At 40.0% G+C, this 24,640-nt stretch overlaps 3 protein-coding genes across 3 annotated transcripts; 2 read left to right on the top strand and 1 right to left on the bottom strand.

Moving 5' to 3' along the window:
* Positions 1-14,111: 14,111 nt before the first annotated feature.
* N0V96_007188 (uncharacterized protein) lies at positions 14,112-14,842 on the bottom strand (the record flags this gene model as incomplete). The annotated part of the gene is made up of 3 exons (XM_053198154.2): positions 14,112-14,294; positions 14,359-14,605; positions 14,658-14,842. 3 exons carry the CDS (start codon positions 14,840-14,842, stop codon positions 14,112-14,114), a joined length of 615 nt encoding a protein of 204 aa, XP_053044352.2.
* Positions 14,843-19,549: 4,707 nt separating this feature from the next.
* LAP2_2 (Leucyl aminopeptidase yscIV) lies at positions 19,550-21,101 on the top strand (the record flags this gene model as incomplete). Its single annotated transcript, XM_053198153.2, has 2 exons — positions 19,550-20,328; positions 20,390-21,101. 2 exons carry the CDS (start codon positions 19,550-19,552, stop codon positions 21,099-21,101), a joined length of 1,491 nt encoding a protein of 496 aa, XP_053044351.2.
* Positions 21,102-22,833: 1,732 nt separating this feature from the next.
* On the top strand, positions 22,834-24,051 carry N0V96_007186 (uncharacterized protein; the record flags this gene model as incomplete). The annotated part of the gene is made up of 2 exons (XM_053198152.2): positions 22,834-22,980; positions 23,065-24,051. The coding sequence occupies 2 exons, from the start codon at positions 22,834-22,836 to the stop codon at positions 24,049-24,051; spliced, it is 1,134 nt and encodes a 377-aa protein (XP_053044350.1).
* Between the last annotated feature and the right edge of the window lie 589 nt (positions 24,052-24,640).

Below are 24,640 nucleotides of genomic sequence, written 5' to 3'. Positions count from 1 at the left end.
CTATTTAATGTCGAATCAAACAGCCCATTGATTTCCAACGTCTCTCGATCCGTACTACATAAACACCACATAACTATATATACCAGTGTTAGGGAACATCTTCGTAAGTCCCCGCAAAGCATACGCAGGAACTCAAGCTAGTACAGCCCGCTCTCAAGTATTCTAGCCAACTTCGTTAGCCTTTAGATCCATCCAAAAACCGATCTCAAGCTCAGATAAAGATTCTTGCTGGCTGCCACACTGGCTGATAGAGTTGGTTCTTTCGGGGCCAATTCACGATATGGCTTTCCCCGCGGGACTACCACTCCGAAAATTAGACCACAACTTCAACAATGGCGAAGGCAGTGTCTTATCTTTTGATCAAATGCGGAGCCTGACCATGGCAAATCCTCTCTGGCGAGAGTTCATCGATAATCGTTTAGCCCTTGAGCGTCGTTATGGGAAGCTTCTGCACTTGTACGAAGAAAAGTTTTCGTAAGTTGTGGCTCGTCAAGAAATTTGCGTTGCTCTGACGTAAACCATTGCAGAAACTATTTCGGTGGCTTCATGCCAATTCACTATGGGACCTCAACCAGCAGCACCATGGATCCTGAAACTGTAGTCAGAATAATTCTGACAGTTGCAGAACATTCAATGTCTGAATCTTCAGAGTCATCTGAGAGCCCCTTTACAGATGAGGACGATACGTTGAAGAGGATGGGTTGGGAGGATGCACATGCAAAGAAGCCTTGCTGGGCACTTTTGTCTGGCACGTACTACGCCGCAGAAACAGCCGCCTCTAATAGAACGTCAGGGGTAAGAACTGATCCAACCCTACCTGCCCTTCAATCATTAATGCAGTTGCCTAGCACAAAGCTTCATTCCAATTCCCAGGCTCTCCGAAGCCCTACGGGAGCAACCCTATCCTGCTTCACATCGATGGTGTCTCTGATGACGAACTTAGTGATCAACTATTCATTGCCAAACAAGCGGGGTGCATCGGCATTGTTATCGAGCTTGTGGAAACCCAATTCAATGGGAGAGTCTTGGAACCCAGTCTGCTTAGTCGGCTGAGCGCCATGTGTGCGGAGTACCAATTACTGTTAGCAGTGGATGAGACTCTGACTGCCGTACGCTGCGGTGCGCCCTTTTGTTTTCAGCGCGAAGAGTACTTTGATGTTACATCCCCCGACCTCGTCTTCTTTGGTAAGGCTACTGGTTCTCAGGGAATTGCCATTAGCTTTGACGGGCAATTTGTCAAAAGATTTGGGCTCTCACGGAGTCTACGCGGCCAGGCTGTTCGTAAGTGGCAGAACAACTTTCAGAAGCCACTGCCGACTGCAGACCTCATCCAGGCCATGGCCACAATCGATATCGCAGTACAAGGCAACTTTGCGATGCTGAGTAGAATCATTGGACAGGCCATTCGCGACTTTGTCCTTGAACAGGCGGCAGAACGAGGACATGATGTTAAGAGTCCAGCCCTCGTAAGTTTACGTAGGGGTAATTTTAGTATATAGAATCTAAACTAAGGAATAAAGACTTTTAGAGCGGGGATTTTATAAAAAAAAAGTATTTAAATAAGACTTTTATAAAAATAATATAATAAGCTATAATAATATCCGGGTTAAAACTCAGATTTACTAATTAAGTTTAGTTTATAATATATACCCTTTATTTTATTTTTTAAAATAAATCTATTATTAATCCGTTTTTTTAATTATAAATATTTTAAATAATTAACTATTTTATTTTAATTTACTAACTTAGCCTCTTATTACTTTTTTTTATTAATTTTTATTAACCCCCCTTTTATTAAAAACTTCTTTTTTAACCCTTTATATAACAATTTATAAATACTTTATTTTATTTATTTTTTTTACTTTTTTTACTACTTAATTTTTTATTAATTTATTATAAAAGTTTAATTTTTAATTAGCTTATTATTTTTATTATTATTTTTTATATATATAACTTTTTTTTTATACCCGATGCGTTTATATATATTTAAAAACCCTTTTTTAATTTAAAAAATAATTAAATAAATATTTTATATACCGCTATTATTATATTTTTTTTATATTATTATTTTATTATTTTTTTAGCTTTTTTTTTATTATTAATATTTTAGTAATTCGTCCTTATAAATATACCTATTACTATTACTACTCTTATTATTATTATTATTATTATACCCCCTATTACTATTACTAAGCTTACTGAGCCCCCTATACTATTTAATAATAAAGAGGGTAAGGATAATAAAGAGTTAGAATTTAATTTTAACTTTAATTTATCTAAGCCCCCTTCTAAAAAACGAGTTAAATATTAAGATAATATATTAAACCTCTATAATATATTTATTTATTATTTATAAATATTATTAATTTAAGCTTAAGAGATATTTAATAAAAAAAGATAAAAAGAAAAAAAAAGGGGAAAAAAAAAGAGTATAAGCTTAAAAAGCTTATTATACTTAGTACTTTATATAAAGAACCCTACCTCCCTTATTTATAAGTACTAGTTAAAAAATAATAATACCCTAGCTAGTATTAGTTATTATAATTATTTTTTATATATTAAGCTATTATTATTTATTTATTTTTTTAATTATTAATTTATTATAAAACTAGAAGTATTATATACTACGCTATTTATATTAATTTTAAAGCTAATTATTATTATAACTTTATAAGTTTATTATTATTATTCCTTATTTATTTTATAATTATTAATTATTATTTATAGTTTTTTTAACTATATTAAAGCTATTTAAATAGAGTATACTTAGGTTTCTTAAAATTATTATAAGCTCCCCCTAGTCCCTATAACTATCCCTAAGTTTTAATTTATTATAAATCCACTTCTCGTCCGTTTTTTTATATATTATTAACTTATTTTATTTTTTATAATTAATTTAATAAGCTCTTAAATATTTTTTAGCCGTTTATATATTATTATTACTACTTAAACTAAGGCTAAAAAATAAAAAAATTTATATTTATTATAATATTTATATTATTACTATTTCTCTTATTATTAAGTTATTTATTATTTATATAACCCCCCGCGCTTATTATTATTACTAAGGGTATAATTCTTTTTATTATAAAAGAGGCTTATATTCTTAATAAGTATTATTAAGCCCTTATTTCCCTTTTTATTATTATAAATAATTTTTATATATTTTTTTATATTTATAATTAATATATTTTTAAGTTATAACTTATAATAGCTTATTTCTTTTTATTTAGGCTAAGAAGGGTAGCTAATTTTTTAATTTTTAAACTTTAAGTAGCCCCTTTTTATATTTATAATATTATTATTAATTTTATTATATTATACTCATGGAGCTAAATAGTTTTTTTAATTTATAAGCCTTAACTTAGTTATTTCTTTACCTTCTAATTAATATTCGTTTTTTTTTATTATTATAATTTATATAATTATTACGGGTTTATAATACTTTTTTAATTTTATTTTAATAATTTAAGTTATTATTAAATTTATTAATAAGTTTATAATATTACTTAAACTCTTTTAAAACGTTTATTAAATAAAGCGAGAATAAGGGCTCTTATATTAGCTCTTAATAACCTTTTTATTTTATAAGTACTTTTTTTTATTATTTATAATTAATACGCTTTTATTATATTACGAATACTTTTTTAACTAATTAATAATCTTTATTATCTTTTTTTAATTAAAAGGGGCCTTTTATTAATCTATTATTAGCTTAGTAAAAGATCGTTTATTACGTATTATAATATATTAATATAAAAATAAGGGTAAATATTATTAAGAACGTCGAGCCGTATTATTATAAGTTTTATAATTTTAATTATTTTATATTTATAATATAACTAGTTTAACTTTTTATTAAGCTTAGGGGATTAGTAATTACTTATATATAACTATATTTTATTATTAACTTCGAAACGTTTTATTAATACTTTTTACTTATTAATAATATACTCTATTTATTTTTATAAAATAGCTATAGCGGCCTAAGTAAATTTTATTATTTTTATAAGTTTACGTATTATAAAATTAGCTTTTATTTCTCGTTTATTTATTATTTTTTAATATACTATTATAAATTTATAGGGGTTTAATATTATACTTATATTTTATAAAATAAAGGGAGAGTTTTATTATTAAAATTATATAATTATTAAAACTAAGTTAGGTAGCTAAGAGCTAGTTTTTTTAATTATTCTAAACGTATATAACTATATATTATAAGATTATTTTAATTTTTTTAGTTAAATTATTTAGTTATTTTATTAGTTTATAAATAAAAAGTAGTACTTAGGTATTATTTTATCCCTATTTTTTATATAAAATTAGTACTAAAACTTATTAATTTAGTTATTATTATAATTATTTATAATAATCCGTAGTATTTTATAAAATTAAAAATAATAATTAAAAAAGTAATTTATATAAGTTTTTACTTTTATAAATATTATTAATTTAAGAATAATTAACTTTACGAGGTAATTAATTATTATTTATAAAAAATTAAGTACTACTTTTTAATAATAAAGGGAGGTTAGTAATAAAGTCTATCGTAAAGTCGCTTTTTATTTATTCTAATATTATAAAAAGTTATAAAAAGCCGCGCTTAGCTTATTATTATATTATATTCTTTTTATAAATATTATAATTTTAAATAAATCTCTTTATAATACTAAATTAATTTAGTTAGTAAAATTATCTAGCTAGGACTACTATAATTACGTTTTATTAAAATAATTTATTACTAGAGATCTATAATAATATTAAATTATTTCTATTTTAAATACGTTATTATTATAATCCGGGTCCTTATATTTTAGGACCTTTAATCTCTCTTACTAAGTTAGTTTTAAAAATACGTTAATATTATATTTTATAATTTATAGCTTAAGGCCTAATTTAGGGAAGAGCGCTCTAGTTTTATTAAATATTACTTTATATATTTTAAAAATATTATTTATTTTTTTATTTTTATTTTATTTTATTATTATTAAAGCTCTATATTATTTATTAAAACATTAACCTTAAGTAGCTTAGGTATATTTATAACCTCGGTTTATTAAATTATATAAGCTATTAATTAAGTAAAGTTAAGAATTATTTAAATAATCTTATTTTTTTTTATTATCCTAATTAGTTAGGGTATTTTATTTATATTTAGAGAGCATATTTAGGGTAGCTAATAAACGACTTAAGTAGTATTTAATTTTTAAAGTAGTATTATAAAAGTTATTTAGTTTAATAGCTTTAATACTTAATTAGTTTTTATTTTTTTTATAAAATATTTTAATTTTTTTATAGTTAATAATAATTTTAAATTTATAAGAGCTTCGTAACTCCGCGTTTTATATACTTAAATAGGATATTATAATAAAAAGCTTTTTTATTATAAATTAAGTAATTATATTAAATAAGTATAAGCTTTTATAAATAAAAAATAATAAGTTAGTATACGCTTAATAAATCTTTTTATAAAAAGGGAGCTTTTAAATATAAATCTAAAATAATTAATTTTAATAATTATTATTAAGTTAAAGTTAAAGCTTTAGAATAGGGGCGTAAATATAAAACGCTTTTTTAATATTTTAAAAGCGGCGTTTTATTTAATAATTTATTTAAATAGTACCCCTTTTTTAATTAAAGTATTAAGGGGCTTAATAATAGTAAAATAGTTATATATAAATATATAATAGTAGTTTATAAAACTAAAGAAGTTTTTAACCTTTTTTATTATTTTAAATATGAGCTATTTATAAATAGTATATATTTTTTTTATATTATATATAATCCTTTACCTCGCTTTAAAAAATAAACTTAATATATTTTATAATTTAAATAAAGAACTTATTCTTAACTAGGTTAAGATTAAGTCTTATTATTAAGAGGGCGTATAATATTTATTATACTTTTTTTTATAATCTATTTTTTAATTTATTTAAGTATACTAATATATTATTTATATAAATAAAAACGAAGTTATTAAGGAATTTATTTAAAGTTTAGTTTATATATTTTTTAAAATATTATAGGGGCTTTAGTTAGGCCGAATAAATAAACTATTTATTTAAAAAAGCTATATTATATTTAAAAAAATAGTCTTTTTTTAATACTTTTTAATTATTTAGATCTTATAAAATATTATAATAATATTTAACTTTATAAACTATTTTACTAAACTAACTTTTTTAAAAAAGTTTTATTAATTAACAATAAGAGGTAATAATATTTTTATATAATTATATTTAATATTTTATAATTATAATAAAAACGTAATTTACTCCCTAGTTTTTTTAATAAAAAGAACGGGGGCTTTAATAAAAAAGTTATTAATTTAAATAAAGCCCTTATTAAATAGGGTTTTAAAAAGTATTACGTAATATTAATAGCTCTTTATATAATATAAAATAAAAGGGGCCTTAAGGGAGGGGCGCTTCTATTTATTAAGTTACTACTTAAAATTAATTATAAAATTAATTCTTAGTTAAGGTAGTAAAAAGGAGTATATTTTAAATAGTTTAAAAAAAGTCGCCGTATTCTTTTTTATTTATTATAATAGCTATAAAAAGTTATTTATCTTACTTTTTAGTTTTAAAGCTTTATTAATATTAGTAAGGCTAATTACCTAAATCCTTATAATATATTTACTTAACTAGCGTTTTTTTTATAATAATTTTATAATATAAGGTAATAAAAAGGGGGCTCTTAAGCTTCGTATTTTATAAATTTCTTAAATTATAACGCTTTTTATTTATTTATTAAAGTACGCTCTTATACTACCTTTTTTATATTAAATTCATTATTTAGCTACGTTATATATAACGTAGTTCTATTTTATTTAAAGTTTTTTAAAAAATATATTTATATTTAGGCCGTTAATAATATACGTATATATTTTTTTTTACGTAATTACTAATTTTAAAATTAAAAATAACGACCCCTTTAATTATAATTTAGGTAAACTTATTTATAAATTTATAAAGTTTATATTTTATTTTATTTATATATAAGAAGCGAAAATAACGGGCTAGTTAGGAATTTATTATAAAATATATATTATAATTATAATCTATTAATATTAAAATCTTATATATTTTATTAATTTTTATAATAAGTAGCGCTAAGGGCCTATTTATAATTTATTATTAATTAAATAATTCTTATTTTATCCATTCTTTATCTATAAGCTTTTAATACTCGATTTTATATTAGAGTTATTCTTTTTTAAATAATATTTATTATTATCTAAGTTCGTTTTTTTTATAAATATTACTTAAACTATATAAGCTCCCCGCTTTTATTTATAATTTTTTTATAATATATTTAATTTTATTATAATTAAAATAATAACGAGTTTTTAGTCTTATTAACAGTTTTACTTTTTATTTAGGTTTTATAGCCCTTATAATACTAGTTATAGTTATATTCTTATTATTATTAACGTATTTTTTTTATTATATAATATTTTTTTTATACTAGGATTTAGGGGTAGTACTAATTAAAGTTATAACCTTTTATATTACTAGTTACTACTTAAATATTATAAAAAAAATTAATATATAACAATTTATTTTAAAAAAGTAATAATTATATATTCCCTTAGTTACGGAATTAAAACGTAAATAAAATATTAAATTATAATATCCACGGGCTATTTTTAATCTCTAATATTAACTAAGGTTTTTTTAAATTAAAATAAAAACGTTATAAACTTTTTTACTTTTTTTTATAATTATTATTAATAATTTATTAAGGGCGTTTTTAACTTAGTAAGGGTTATTATAAGCTTTATAAAAAAATATATAAAAAGTTTATTAAATTTTTTTTTAATTTTTTTTTATAATAAAACTAATTTATTATTTTTTTAAACCCTGGGGGTAAAATATAAAAAAATAAAATATTTTTATTTTTTTATTAATATAATAAAAAAGTATATTAATAACGAGTTTATTATATATTTAGGCTTTTTAAATATTATATTTATCCTTATTACTTAAAAACTTTATTAAATTAAATAAGGGCTTTTTATAAAGGGCTCTATTATTAAAAAGCGCCTCTAAGCTTATAAAAGTTTTATAATTATTAAATTTTTTATTAAAAAACATAGTGGGGCCTATTTATTTATTAAAATTATTTTTATAATAATTATAAAATTTTATTAAATTTTTTATATTTATATTTTTACTCCGCTATATCTTTTACTTTTCTTACTTTAACTTATTTTTTAAGCTTTTATTAACTTTTATAAACTTTAAATAATCCGTTTTTTTTAATTTATATTACGGCTTTTATTAATTAAGTACTTAATAATATATTAATAGTTATATTTATTTTTTATTATATAATATAATTAATAATAAAATAAATAAAAAAATAAGTTTAAATATATTAAGAATTTAGCTTTTATAAGTTTATATAAAAGTAATTTTAATATATAAAATTTAAACTAAAGAGTAAAGATTTTTTAAAATAGGATTTTATAGAAAAAAAGTATTTAAGTAGGACCTCTATAGAAACGGCGTAGTGAGCCGTAGTAGTATCCGGGCTAAAGCTCGGATCCACTAATCGGGTCTAGCCCGTAACACATGAGGTGACTTCCCCGGACGTCCTTGGAGGGCTAGAGAGCCTAATCTTTGTAAGGAAGGATATTGCTGGAGAGATGTTAGTTATGGGCGCGAAGACGGCTGGTACGTGGATACCTTGGGTTAAGTGGCTCCCCAGGCTTGAGAAAGATATGACGAGAAGCGAGGTTCTCGATGAAGTTATTGGCAGAAGCAGCAGATCGTCTCGTGAGGAGCTGTCAAATATGCTGGTGAAACGAGGATCTAAGCCAACTTGGTGTTTCTGGTGTGGAAACCAAACCACAGCGAAGAATGACGACTGGTGTCAGAGGTGTTGTATTGGCATGTGTGATGGGGACGTGTGTGGGCGTCACTTCTCTCGGCATGATTGTGTTTAAGATCAAGTTACCTCTAGGCAGTCTAGTTACCCAAGATCGCTATGTGCCTCTTTCTTTTGTAAATAATGGAATAAATTGAGAGGGACATTGGTCTCTGGCTAATGGATCTACTTACTTACTTTGTTATGCGCACACTGCTCACCGCAATTTGACTTACATCGATCGACGTACTCTCCATGTTGGCTCAATGTCAACAAAGCTTACAGCTCAAGACCAAACTTGCAATATTTAATAGATCTGCCCATCTCAAATCCCCATTCAATCTGCAGAATCGCCAAAAAGGAACATGATTGATCTAGTCTGGACTTGAACCGGAGATTGAGTTGAATGCGATTGACTTACTTGATCAGTGCCTTGAGTCTAAGTCACGAGCCATTCGGTATATCTAGAATTCTTGAAATACCTATGAGTATAATGTCTTGTTTTAGTAGCAGTATATTGCAAGCAACAAGAAAGAGAGCTTGGGATGAAAGGAGGATGAGATGAACATGTTGTCACAAACAGTGGAAAGCTCAAAAGTGTGTTATGTAAGCAGTGCAAACTCCGATCCAACCCCTTTCCGATTAACGAATCGTTCACGATGACGTATGATCTGCCTGAAGGCGTGTCGCATGACCTCGAAGTCGATTGCGGGGTTGAAGCAGCAGACTTGACTACACATAGACGGCGTTCCTGAGCCCATGTAAAGAATCGAAGTACTTTATTCATTATTAAGGTAGCCTGCCATCTCGCTATATTGCATCAAACTCTATTTCGATACCACGATGCCTTTTTCAGACGAGCTTCCCCAGACAAGAACCCCTTTATTGGGTAATAATAGCCAGTCAGAGGCAGCAGCAAGAATAGTGCGTCTTCATAGTCTCTGACATGCCCGCTCGAGGGTAGCGTCATTATCCAGATTGCAATTGAGCTGATAATGACAAAAGCGATCAACTTCACGCAGTGTCAAAGATAAGAGCAGCAAGGCCGTATCATTCATCGTCCACATTTTCCGCGGGGGTCTCTTCTCCCCACCGACCTTGACATATGACCCATTACTCCTGCTGCTGAATCATGACGAACAGGACGAAAGAAACAGGCTCACTGAGAAATGGAAGGACAACAAGCTTCAAGAGCTCAACTTCGTAGGTGTGGTGGTAAGTTGAGTTCTCCTACACAGTCCAATCCACGGCCTTACATATTCCCTGGCTGTTGTGACTTGTTGCCACATAACCTGTGCCGGACTAATACAAAGAAAGTCCGCTCTACTCGCAAATGTCCTCACGTCGACCGGTTCATGGCCGAATCTGCTGCCCCTGAAACGACCACTCCTTGGCCTGTGCGGACCTGCTGGTTCTGCGGCATCGCTTTCGCCCTTGCCAGCGTGTTGACAGCAGCAGACCAGACCATTCGGCTTCATAGAATGGCCGGGCATAGGGATGGCTTGGTTCTCATCAGGCAGTCCCTGCGCACCCGAGAGCGGGTTTTGATTGGCACTGAGTGGAAGTACCGCCCTCGCAAAATGCAAGTCTACGCCTGGCAGTTGTCAATTTTGTTCTTGGCAGGCGCGGTTCTCTGCATGATCTCAGGGATGATCTTCTTGGTTTGGAGTGCTGTTGCCGAAGATGTTGGCAGAGGAAAGGGTTTCGATGACAACGGCAAGGTAAGCAACATTAGGTTCGTCGTACTTTTTGACGAGACTAACACTTACTAGGTTGCTGTGATATTTACATCATTTGCACTGATCACAGCCGTCATCTTCGGACTGGGCCAAACAACGCTGTACTACCCGGTTCCAAAAGGAGGCGACATTGATGATTGAAGATAGTGACTGAAGTTCTAAAGAGCTCTTGCTCTCAAACCTTACTAAAGGGCACTTGACTTGGAACAGAAGCAAGTGGATTAATATTCTCTAAGGTCGAACCATAGAGCATCGCGATGGCCGAGACTAGAAACTCTACAACAGGTTTCAGGGAGTAAGGTCATGATCAAAATTCTTTTTCACAATTGCTCCCAAATCATGTTTAGACGCCGCTAGCTGAGCGTAAGATGTTGGTTATGGTACCATCTATGTCAAGGTTCCAAGTGAATCTGTTAATGTGCCCTTCATGCTCAACTCCAACGGCAGTTTCCTTTGCTTTCTGGCCTGCAACAGAGTGATAGAACACATACGAGTGAATACCGGTATTGAGTAGATCCTTTCGTACATCAATCAGGAAAATCTCGACCTCAGGGGCAGACCAACCCAGACCTCGGGTGAGCGGACCCATTGTGACTCCATGTATGCCGTCGTAGAGAACAGCTTTGCAGTAGGCTCCAATCATCTTCAGATCTTCTCTCTTTGGCCACTCGCCCACGGGAACCTTTTGAACATCTTGAACTTGATTGATAAAGCCCGCGTCATCAAGACGTTTGGGGTTGATGTCGGCGACATCTGCTTCGATGCCAAACTTTCCAAGGCCTTCCCAAACAAGCTTCATCATTTTGGTAAGGGCATAGTCCGAGGGCATTGTGTCATCGTCGCAATTGAAGTTCCACTTCATCTCCTGGAGTTCAATCCAGCCTCCCGGCTTCAAGACGCTGAACAACGTCAGATGATATTAGAATGAAGTTTTGATAATGATTTAACGTACCGGAAAGCTTGCGCAAGGAGCTTCTCCCAGTCTTTGATCGCCGCTCCCATGTTTCGCACGTGAACGTAATCAAGAGAGTCTTCTGGGTACAACCATTCGGCTTCAGCATCGTCAACGATGAAAGCAACATTGGCTGGGACGTATGGAGGTTGAATAGGGCTGAGATCGATGCCAGTGACCTCAGCTTCCGGATATTCGTCACCCACTGTGAAGATTAGTCCCTTTCTTCGTCATTTCCGGTCCGTGAGATTAAATGACACAACTCACTGTCAATTGCCCAGATGCCAGTCCCGGTTCCAACATCTAGGATCTGCTGAGGATTCTCGAGTGGCGCACTGTGCAGTGCCCCGCCACAAAGGGTAACCACCATAGAGTGCTTCATATCCTCCCTTTCTTGTTCAGCATCATCGTTAGGAAATGCATAGCGGCCTTCCTTGAACTTGTGATATCTCCTTTTGTTTTCAAAGTTGAAGTCACGAATTGTGGATGCCAGCGTAGTTGATGCGTTGGATTCTCTTTCAGATGCTGATTGGTAACCGTCACCATCATCATCATCGGTCCCGTCTTGGGCCTCGACAACAGCATCCGGCGACTGAGAAGCCGTTTCCAGTGGCGCTTCTACGGGTGCAGTCCCAGGAGATTGGCCAGATGTCGGCGACAAAAGCGTTGAGGCAGCAGCCTGGGGCGACTGACCGGCGGTGGCTGCTGTAATCGTTGGAGATGCTGCCTCAGCCGCTCGCGCAGAGGATCTTTGGGGAGAGCTTGAGACAGCCCTTTGCTCAGCCATTGTATTTTGCAAGTCAATATGTGGCCGAATAAAGTTGTTTTTTGGAAAGACTCTGCGAAGTAATTGACAAGAGCTGAGATCTTAGGACGAAGAATATGAGGACAAGAGAGGACAGCACGAGGAGGGAACAACCCAAGGCGTGTTGTCGAGCGTATTGTTTCCCCGCTCGGACTTGGCGAGATACTCAGACGCAGACGGCCTGCCGGGGTTCGAATCCTGATCCGCCATATCTCCGGGCTAACATCGAATCACATCTAAGATCTTTGCATAACATGTTTGCTCGTTCGACTGGGCGTCTGCAAGATAAACAAGGAATGATGCGGGGGTTGTGTGCTTTCAATCGTGTATCATCCTTCCGAGATCGCAGAGAATACAAAGATAACTAATATCTGTTACTTTCGAGTTCGAAATTTGCGACCCTTGGTATATAATGATGGGCCTCCGATCGAGGTGCCATAGCAAACGACCGAACGGTCATGTACAAGACACCAGCGCTGAGCGCGCCAATACTCGGCGGGGATTCATCGCCACTGCCAGAGACTGAGGCCCGTAAAACCATTCTGAGACGTTTTCATTGGCAATTTGAGAAATCTAAGCGTATTCCAGTCGTCTGACACAGTGTGGTTAGTAAAAGAAGGAGAGCCGTGGTACTCCATGTGTCGGAGCAAGTGACCGGCCCCCCGATGGTCAAGTCCGAACTGGGCGATCGGAAATGTAAGGCTCTGCGCAAGAGCAGTCAACTTTTGCGGGTCCAACAAACCAACAGCTACCTTCCTTTCAGTGATTGCATATTACTAACAAGATTGTAAGTAATCGAAAACCAGATGATGAAAAAGGGTTCAGTAACGATGCATGTACCATCAACATGGCCATCACCAACGGATTAATTCAACAATACTATTTTATTGAGACGTCGCTATGGTGCGGGAATGAGATTGATGACCTTTTCCCACCATGGACGTACTATATCTGTGGCGAGTATTGAATGCAATCTTCAATGGCCGCAGTGAAACCCTCTGAGTTCAACCAGGCCTGCTAATTACCGACTATTATAAGTGCATTGGGTACACTCAACTACTCCATTAAACCCACCTCTCGCGTCTGTCATGTAGATAGCTCGTCTACAGATAAATATAGCAGAATGGACTGCCTCCAAGCGTGTTAAGCAAGTCACTAATAGGCCTGTTTAGTGCGTTCGGTTCCTGGATTACGAGATCGTCAAGACGAGCGTCGCGACTGGGGGGCGTGTTTAGAATAGTGATTGTTCCAGCAATGTTAAACGCCTCCCCGAGATGAAGCGCCTGCCACAACCAATAGACGCGGTCGACCATGGCGTGGTGCAGAAAGAAAGTCGGATCATTGGTGGATGAGAATAGGTCGGAAGCTTCACCGTTGACAATGAAGTGCCCGGAAGTGTGCGTACCTGCTCACTGTCAGATACTCTGCTTGCTTGAAGTGGGTCGACGAAAGCTTACCCAAAAATCCATCACCAAAGCGGCCCTGGAGCTCGTTTTGGAACGTCAAAACGTTTTCTGCCGCAGCGCCCACAGTGAGGTTCAGCACATTCTCAGGAGTCATCCAATGCTGGGATGTCCAAGCGCTGATGTCTCTCGAGAGACAACGAGGATTATAGGCCAGAGGGCCACCGGGGTTGACTGCCAGACCATCGATACCAGGGCTGACAGGGCCAAGATGAAGAGTCATGCTTGAGCAAGTAGTCAGTCTTATGTTCTTCTCTTTTGGTCGGAAAGGAGGCTCACTTGGCAAAAGGGCCGCTTGTGATACAACCACCCCCCTCCCCAGAGGGGATATAAACACCGCCGCCGGACGTGCTGCCGTTGTGATATTTGTAGGCACCATTGCCACTCATGCTAGTCTCGCTGCCATCGAACATGGGCGCCTTGGAAGGATCCTCTCGGTAGGAAAGCCAGTTCCAGTACTAGCACACACACCGTTAGTCACGGTAATCCCGATTGTCGTTCAACGCCATCTAAAGTACTCACCGGTTGATAACCATTGTAACCACATTCCTGCCTCAAAGCATTCTCGTAGGCCCATGTAAAGTAACGATGCCACGTGAGGAAGTTACCGGTCCCGTGGATACTCAAGGTCTGGTTGATATGGACAGCAACGAAGTCGTCATATCGGCTGCGAGCACCGGGGGCGAAATCCGTAAGCTTGGAAGGCTTCGTCAATAGGCAGTTGACGGCACTGGTGTAAGCCTTCTTTTCGGATCCGGAAAGCGAGTTCCTGTTGATGTGATCAGTGAATGGACCTTGGTTCCAGTCGGGCAATCACGTACCAGTCCCGTCGAACACACGCGTTGAAGAGTGTGCACGAGTTCCTCTTGCCAAAAGTGCCTTTGCCCTCGGCCGCTTGAAGAGCTTCGATAGCCTGAGCCTGGACCTCCGACAACTCGTCGCCTTCAGAGGCGAGAGCAGTCGCTCCGTAGAGAATCAGCGCCGCCAAGACATTGAAGACACGCATTGCGATGTGGTCGGCGGTTTTCCTGGCGCAGGGTGAGCTGGGATGCGAAGTTTCGTGGGCTTGAGAGTACTAGGAAGTCGGAGAGAAAAGGGAACCGCGATGACTACTCTGTACCGTGGTAATTATTATTTATCTTCAATTTCAGTGCCGACGGGTAACCTTTTGTTATCCATGTCAAAATAGCGCCGGCGCGGTGGGATGATAACGGCACGCTTCCGAGAAGTTCTAAAGAGGCACATCGGCCGGGAGGCGAACAAGTTGACAGGCTTGATGCCCAGGCGGTATTGATTAAGTGGTGGATGCGTTGACTCCAACGTGAAGAAGCGTCTTTAACCCTGACCATGTCCGCATGGTGGATAAATTGTTGGTTGGCTGTCGTGGCCCTTTCCCGAGGTCGTGACATGCTGAACCTCAAACGAGCCAGCATGGATCGAACTAGAACCCCAGACATGCTGGTAACAGCGTTGCATTGCTGGTCAGCGCTAATGATAGCAGGTAAGCGACAGTGTGGACTAACTCATAATAGAATCGGCTGAATCATGAACGGCCCCTCCACCCTCGAGTCTTCCCCTTCTCAAATGACCATTTACAGCGTCGAATTTTCAAATGTCAATTGTTAAAGATTATGCCAAGATTATTGCCGTGCGTTTCTGCTCCGGCACTTCGGGTTTTCGATTAGGGTCCCGGCAACGGAACCGGCTCGGACAAGTTTCTGCTTCGGGTTTATACGATGACCCAACGACCTTGGCATCCCACCACGCTGCGTTCCACCCTTGTCCATCTCATGCCGGAACCATGGCTAGTCTCGCCGTTTCAGAGCCGATTTAACCGACATTTTCGGAAATGTAAAATGTAAATGGAGTTAGCGGAGAGTCAAAGTCTATCAAATACCTTATTTGAGTAAGCGAGTTCCCTTGAGTGAATGCTGCCTACTTTATTTTGTTATTTCTTAGTCACAAGCAGAGAATAGGGAGCATCTGCATTGCGTTACCAACCATTAAGTGGCCGCAAATGTGATTCTACTTAAAACTTCATTTTAAGTCGGCCATTCGGCAGTGTCCTTGTACGTTCAGCAGCTTGCCGCTAAAATAGTTTTCCTCGCCTATCCAGGATCTCACGCCACTTTTTCAAAAAACAAAGAGATATTCTCAAATACTACATAACCTATAGTAATTTAGTCCCTACATGTAGTCGATATTCTTCTTGTCATACTCATCTCTATGTATCATTGCAGCGTGCAGCCGTCTGGCGTTAAACTCTCCGCCTCTCTGCCTTTTTTGTTTGGAATCTGCAAGTTTCATTGTATTCCCTGGTTTTATGACCTTTGATCAATATGGCATCTTGTAACACGATGCCAGGCATATATTTGTGATGGAGATCGTCCTTGCGAGTTGCCCAAGATTCGGAAAGTTTCTACGTAGGTGTCTGGCGTCTAGCGTCCGGGGTAGCTCAAGGCGAGACACTTCAGGTGGAATTAGAGATTCACGTGAATACTATGGGATGATGATGAAACAATGGATCCAGGTGCTCGCGGAAGTCAAAGACATGCAGTGGAAAGTGGATTGAAACCTGCAGAATAAGAACATGAATGAATTCATACTCAGGCGTGTTTCGTGGCTTTTACACGCTTTTGTCGTGCTTTATTATACTTAGGTATCAATGTATTGTACTTATAATGACTCCAACCACTTAGTCATCCCCGTTTGGTCCTCATTTCCCTTTCAATGCGCGAATTCCATTCATCCGCGCATACATCACACCCAAGATATTGCACATTTGCTCCCAGATTATCAGGCCATCAACTTCTTCTTATGGTACATTCTCAGGAATGCTGTGCTGAATAAGTCAAAGGAACATCTGAAGGTGTCTGCTTGGCGATGTCGTTTGCGATTTGCGAAATGATGGCTGAGGTGATGGGGGTATCGCTCGGAACCCAACCGATCAGTACAGGTAATCTCTCGTTTCCTATTCAATCTTAGCACTTGAAAGACGAATGAATCCTTCCATAGTTGAGGGTATAAATAAGTCTTACGGAAAAAGTATTCGAGAAACGCTCTGTTGGCTACCGGCTTGCTCGGAGAGCCCCATAGAGCTAACATTAAGGATGCTTCGCCTAAGAACAAAGGGACGGAGGATTCGGGAAGAGTAAATGTTGGGTTGATACGACTCATAGCTAGAGCGTGCCTTGCACGGGCATTGGCCATGTCGGCTGTGCTTATCGTTGTTGCATCGCCGAAGTAGGCAACGAAAGCGTCGAAAGTTGGCTTGTCGAATCGATTCGACGGGTCAAAGTACATGTCTCGACGTGATAGGCTGCCATCGTGTTCGATTACGTTGTGCCTGTTCAGCATATCTAGGTCGATAAACTGAATAATGCGTGAAGTTGATCAGTACAGATTTGAAAAATACCTGATAATACAGATACGGGTATATCGCCTCACATTTGCGTTGGGTATTGAGTTCAACTTCAGTGCTGGCGTGAATGCCGCCGTAGCTAGGTCTTCTCCAATGTTCATCGCATCTTTGAGACCTTTTATGACGACATCAAGAGTGATGTTGCGGCCATCGTGAGGCAGAAAGCCATGGTTGGCGAGAGTATTTAGCGTTGGGCAGGGCGCGCGTACTGAGTAGCTCGTCAGCAAGGAAGACTTGATTCGAACAGATCAAGGCGTGACTCACAGTCTCCAGGACCTGGGGGTGTCCACGTGAAATGGTTAAGCTTTAGCTGGCATGCTGCATCATAGCCTGGCACTGAAATTGCTGATGGTAGCATTGACTGGAACGGGCACCCACTGCCGCCGCCAGGAAAAGTCGGAAGTGCATATGCAATAGGCATTGAGCCAAATATTATCAAAGAAAATTGCATCTTTTACAACTTTCCCGGGGTCATCTGAAGACAAATGAATAAGACAATACAGACCGATGGAACTGACTGTTTCACACAAGTGTGTAAAGACTTAATCGGCATCCAACTGGGGCAAGAACTTCAGGTCATCAAGTAAGAGTTCCCTTACAGATTTCCGAGGGTTCAAGATGTTTAATATACAAGCAGCGATTGGATAGCGAGGGCTTTCCGCTCTTTCCGTTCGTCCAAACATTGATGGCCAGCTCATCTTAGTTGTGAGTCCGTTGCAACGGCTCTCATCCGAGCCCCTTGTTCAAATGTCGATCTTCAACGTTAGTCCATTTTGTGGCTTGAACCCCTGGTTTCTATGGTCTCGTACATGAACTACTTTCCCGGATCCTCCACGAGCCGCAGTTCGCGTCTGGCTTAGCGGCTGGCCGGGTTGCCGAGGTCATAGCTTCTTGCAGATTAAAGTCTGCAAGCTCATCGTCGGCTTCGCAAAGTTTTGGAATTATTTCAACGGGCTCTTTGTTCTTGTTCTCCGATTGATATTTTCGCGGTCCAAGATTCACTTTGGAGTCAACATTAGCGCGCAGTCCTTAATCATGACAAAGCAGTCGGCAAAATCGGAGGACAACAGCCTTAGCGCATTGATCTCCAACTCAATCTGAATAATGCAACCTTGAGAAACCCAACCTTATTTTCGCAAGCCTGAAGGCATATTTGCGTCTGGGAAAAGGCCGATTCAAGTTTTTACCTTACAGTAGCTCGCCTGTCACACCAAACTCAATTAATGCCCCTAGATGAGGTCGCGCTTGATGAACATTTCTGCTTCAGTGCTCCCTGATGCGGTGTTCTCTAACGCAACGATCAACCTGCACTCAGACACACTGTAGCAATCAGAAAACAGACGGGAGATATCGACGGTAAAAGCCATCAAAATATAAATGAGTGAAGAATGATGTAAGCCGGACGATGATTTTTACTTATTTCACGTGATGCTAACTTGGTGCGGCACACTCCATTATCAGATGGCAGATGGCCCGAATATGAATCCACAGACTCCGAAGACACGGACCTACGACGATTAACATCGTACCATTTGCCACGCAATTATTCACTGTCTGTGCCTTGACAAACTGCGTTCAAGCATGCTACCGTTTCTGCAAGATCAACGAATCAGGATTCGTCCCTAAAGTCAGCGAGTGAAGTATTAACAGCATGATAGCCGAGGCTCTTTTGTAAACATAACGGCTCTAAACAACCGTCTGGTCTCACAGGTTCAACCAGGAATTCACATATGCCAACATGGGGTATCGTCTCTCACGACGAGGAATGAATCATGGAAAAGTGTGGCTCGTACCTTGTGTCATTGTCATTGGCCTATCGGCGGCTCAACCTTATTGGGTTGCAATGCCAAGAAGTTCCACGGCGTAACCGAGCTGCGCAATCGCATTGGCGCGTACGGGCGTTCCTGGATCAGGCAGGTCGCGATAGAGTCGTAATGGAGCAGAAGAAAATATTGGCTCTGGGCTTCCTCATTAAGTCTCACGTCCCCGCGTTTCTGGTGAGCCTAGTACGCGTCGAGCTTAACTGACAGTGGCTCCGGTCGGTGAGCTGCTGGCAACATCACCAGCTTCCTTATCTATCGCCTTGGCGTTGATCACGCGAGCGAAGACATGCGTCGCTTCCAGTTCCGTGGTTGAGGGAAGTCTAAAAGGCCAACGAGTCGCTGCTATCCAACCAGCTTGTTGGGAACACCTCCTCGCTCGTCCGCTCGCAAGTTCTCGTTTACCAGCCACCACAAGGCAACTCCAAACCTTGGGCAAGACCCCACCAGTCGTGTAGTGACAGTCCGCAAGATGAAGACGGCTGCTCTCGCATTGGCCGTGCCGGCGCTAGTCAGCGCCGTCAAGTGCAAGCCCTACGTCGAGTCCGAGAAGCTCCAGGAGCTCATCAACATCAAAGACCTCCTCGCCGGCTCCCAGAAGCTCCAAGATATTGCGGACGCCCATGAGGGAAATCGGGCCTTTGGTGGTGGCGGTCACAATGCGACCGTAGACTGGCTTGTCGAGGAGCTTGAGAAGCTCGACTACTACGACGTCTACAAGCAGCCTTTCACCGAGGCATTCGCCGGAGCCAAGGCGACCCTCTCCGTCGCAGGTGATGCCATTGACGCCCGTCCCCTGACGTACACACCCGGCGGAACTCTGACTGGCGCTACCTTGGTCAATGTGGCTAACCTTGGCTGCGAGGCGTCGGACTACCCTGCCGAAGTCTCTGGTGCTGTTGCGCTCGTGTCGCGAGGCACTTGCAACTTTGCGGTCAAGGCTACGCTTGCCAAGTCTGCTGGCGCTGTTGGTGCCATCATCTACAACAACGACGTTGGCGCGCTTTCAGGAACCCTCGGCGCGGCTTCGGATGGTTACGCCCCGACCGTGGGCATTACCCGCGAGGAGGGACAGACCCTTGTTGCCTCCCTTGCAGCTGGCCAGGAGCTTACTCTTGATCTCAATGTTATCTCCATCATCGAGAACCGTGTCAATTATAACGTCATCGCGGAGACGAGAGGCGGAGACCACGACAATGTTCTCATGATCGGAGGCCACTCCGACTCTGTTTTTGCCGGCCCCGGCATTAAGTGAGTTAAAACCACTCTGAGATACGATCAGAGAGAGGAACTAACCAAGGTTCACTTCCAGCGACGATGGTTCCGGTACCGTTGGTGTTCTCACCGTCGCCAAGGCCCTCACCCAGTTCACCACCAAGAACGCAGTTCGACTTGGATTTTGGGGCGCGGAGGAGTACGGCAAACTTGGCTCCTACTTCTATGTTAAGTCGCTCAACAGTTCTGAGGAGGAAATCTCAAAGATCCGAGCATACCTTAACTTCGACATGATCGCCAGCCCCAACCCCAAGCTCGCCATCTACGATGGCGACGGCAGTGCCTTCAACTTCACTGGCCCCGCCGGCTCCGATGTCATTGAGAAGGACTTCGAGGAGTTCTTTGAGTCCAAGGGTCTGGGCCATGTACCCACTGAGTTTAACGGCCGCTCCGACTACGCCGGCTTCATCGAGAACGGCATCCCGTCTGGTGGATTGTTTACTGGAGCAGAGGGCCTTAAGACGGAGGCTGAGGCCGCGCTGTTTGGTGGCGAGGTTGGTGTTGCCTACGACGTCAATTATCACTTGATCGGCGACGACATTACCAACCTGGACAACGATGCTTACCTTATCAACACCAAGGCCATCGCTCACAGTGTCGCTAAATACGCCATGAGCTGGGAAACCCTTCCTGCTGTTGAGTTGAAGAAGCGCAGGTGGGCTGCAGACACGGCTCAGCACCTCAAGCGTGCTGCTGAGTTGACCGGTCACTCCCACGACGGACCCTGCGGTGGCGGCTCCCATTTCTAAGGAAGATGCACCCGAGGGACTGACTCCTACGAGGGGGTGTTACTCCAACCGTGGATACCTAGCCTACCCTCGGCTTAAAAATAGATGAGAAACGAATGGATGACAGACTTGATATTATTTCCCTTCCTATTGCGTGACCAGATGCAGTGTGATATTGTTACAGGCTTGCCAGAATCCTAGTAAACCGAATCCTTCGCCTGTCAGCATCGGACGACACTCTGAGAGCTTTACTCGTCGATTAGGCAGTCTTTTCGACCAATCAGATTTCCCAGAGTTCCCCGTTCTTTTCTATAGTAAGTGATAAATGGTACTTTTGTGGTACTTTTGCACAACCAACTCTGCAACATCGCTTCATACATGTTTAGAAGGAGCCAAAATATCGTAGTGACGGACAATGGTGGTAAGGCTAGATGAGCCTTGATTATCATGTCGGAGGGTGCCTCCGCATCCGCGACAAGACATGGCTAGTCTGGCCTCATGCATATCTCGGCTATCGCAAAAAGGTCATGTGGACACCATCTTCCAACTGTTGGAACTTGCCATGCAGTTGTCGAGCAGCCCACTCAGGAGTCTTAACCCATGGCGTCTTTTTTGTATGCCCCATCTTGTCAGGCAACAACATACTGTCCCCTAAACTAGATAGCCTTATTCAATGAGCCCAAGACATGACTGCATCATCGTGTTCTTACTAACGGAGGCGGAGCAGTGCGGCGCAGACTTGGCCGAGGTCCAGGCAAGGAGCAATTGAGAAATATGATCGCACCGGATAAGCAGACTCATCACATTCCTACACCAATCACAACCTCGAATTGACATCATCCTCCAGCTTCAAGGCCTATAGCTGGGTCTACGGCCGCCAGTCAGCCGCCCCCCTTGTCTCCTGTTGGGGGCCGCTTCTCCCCAAAGAAACCCTAGAAACACCGTTGGTTAACCCCTGGAACGGGCGCGAACCCTGGTTTTCCAGTCCCCGAAGAAGGTTAAGGGCCTTTCCGCCGACAAGGAGCTGGAACACTAGGCAGGCTCGCATTCCGTCTTCTTCGCCGGGCATCTCCGGCCGATGATGGCGAGGCCAAATCCTTCAGCATTGGCAGCACTGCAGCAGGCTGTAGGGCGACCTATGAGGCTCGGGCTTGGCACCTAGTGGAACACCGGTCACCACGGACTTGAACAGGGTGCGGCGAACACAACCACTTCCGCGATCTCACCGGTCAGTTTCGTGGGGGCCGAGTCTGAATCTTGTTTCCACTTTAGTTTAGGCAACCCTTCAGTCCTTCATGAGGAACCGGATCAAGCCCAGTTGCACTGCATGTCTCGACTTGATGGCTCATGGCAACTTGCATAGGGCTGCAGCGGCTGTGTCGTATTGCTGCCCAGACTAAGAGGGTCGACGGTAAGTATCTTCGTACTTCGTACTTCGTGACTGTGCCTCCTACGCCTCAACTCTCCAGTCATCTCGTTTTCGCACCGCATCCTCGAGAATGTTGAAAGGAGTTCAGTCATGTAGCAATATATAAGAGGCTGTCTTCTCTTTGTTCCATTGTGTTCTGTCTCCGTGAGTATCAAACAACTACTTAGCATCTCGGTCATTCGCCCACTTGAGCCTCTGTATCACGATAAGATCCAGCTTGAAGACCTCCACTGCCTCTTTGCAACAATATCCGCATCTGCCACAGCGAGCTTTCCCTTTTTTGTCAAGAGATCTTTTCTGATTTCCTGATATCCTTTGTTCAAAATGAAACAAGACACCATTTTGCCGACCCATGGACTTATGCCCAGTAACCCTCCTGCCCGACGCCCAGCTGGACGTGTGCTCTTGATAGCTTTCTTAACCAGTATCTTGGTCCTATCTTTCCTCAAGGGCGAGACTATTTTATCAGCAGTAAGTCCACCTTTAGAGTTCTCCTAGCTTGTACTATCCCTGAGGCTTAGCACTTTCACGACGCTAACTTGATGGTTCCACCAGATCACCGAAAATGCTAAGAGCTGCGAGCACAAAGATCATGGGGCAACAAGTATTGCTGCGCTTCGTGTCCGAGATCTTAGTCGCCTGCAGGAAGACGCTGCTGTCTCTACAGATGGTCGATCTGGGTACAACCGTCGTGATGAAACTGCTATTACCACCGACGGTCGCTCCGGATACAACCGCCGCAGCGAAGACCCAGTCATGACTACAGACGGACGGTCTGGCTATAACAAGCGCGAAGACATTGCAGCTATTACGACAGATGGTCGATCTGGATATAACCGGCGCAGCCGCAAGGAGACATTAGATATCACCACGGATGGTCGTTCTGGGTACAACCGCCGTGAACAAGACATCACTACAGACGGACGATCTGGATACAACAAGCGCGAGGAGGCTCCTGACTCTGCAACTGATGGCAGATCCGGGTACAACCGTCGCGAACAGGCGACTGATGCCACTACTGATGGAAGGTCCGGATACAATAAGCGGGAGGAAGCCTCTGCTGTCACAACTGACGGCCGCTCGGGTTATAACCGTCGCGAAGAAGCCTCAGCCGCCACGACTGATGGACGTTCTGGATACAACAAGCGAGAAGACGCTTCTGCTATTGGAACTGATGGGCGCTCAGGATACAATCGTCGAACGAATGACGCATCAGCCACAACTGACGGACGATCTGGGTACAACAAGCGCGACGAGGCTCTTGATGCTACAACAGATGGTCGTTCCGGGTATAACCGTCGCGAAGAGATCTCGGACGCCACTACGGATGGAATATCGGGGTACACTGGTGTAGAAGATAAAGCTTCTAGAGTCAGTCGTCGCGAGGAGGTCGCTAGTGCCTCCACTGATGGACGGTCCGGATACAACAAGCGTGAGGAAAGCTCTGCTGTTGGAACCGATGGACGCTCAGGATATAACAAGCGCGATGAAGCCTCTGATATCACTACCGATGGACGCTCTGGGTACAACCGCGCAACCTAAAATTGAAGGAATATGATACCCTGTAAATACACTGCGCCATAGAATCAGATATAGATACATCGAGCTCAAGCTCCGCCGTCAAATGTCAATAGCTACCTACGCTTAGACTGAGACCATTAAAATGCTATTCTCAGTTTCATTACACGACTTCGCTTTCGGGATTTTTATTTTCGGACAGATCGCTCTTTTTGGAACCGCAGGATTGCCTACTCACACATATCCATGTCATTGACGACTAAGAAGACGTAGGCCTGAACGCAGCTAGGGAGATCCTGAAATAGGCCACCCAAACCTTTGGTGTAACACGACCGGACTCCCCCATATGTAGTACTTTACCTTGAATAAAGGATGGCTGTGGGAGTTTTAGGATCAGCCATGCTGAAAAGCCTGGCTGTGCAAAGAGTATCATGGAGATCCTTCAGTCTTGCGCTACCTTTTTTGAGGCTTTGAGTGCTAACGGATGCCAAACAGGAACAAGGCGGTATTTCATGTACCCAGTCTTGGAGCTACACTTGGCCAAGAGCCGCGCCCGCAAAGTCACGCAAGAAGTATAGATGGAGGACACTGGGTTAGAGGCCACATCGTACCG

Source organism: Colletotrichum fioriniae (assembly GCF_027942845.1).
Source record: "Colletotrichum fioriniae strain IMI 355084 chromosome Unknown scaffold_8, whole genome shotgun sequence".
Taxonomy (NCBI): domain Eukaryota; kingdom Fungi; phylum Ascomycota; class Sordariomycetes; order Glomerellales; family Glomerellaceae; genus Colletotrichum; species Colletotrichum fioriniae.
Note: the sequence above shows the minus strand (reverse complement) of the source record. Positions and strands in the feature narration are given on the sequence as shown.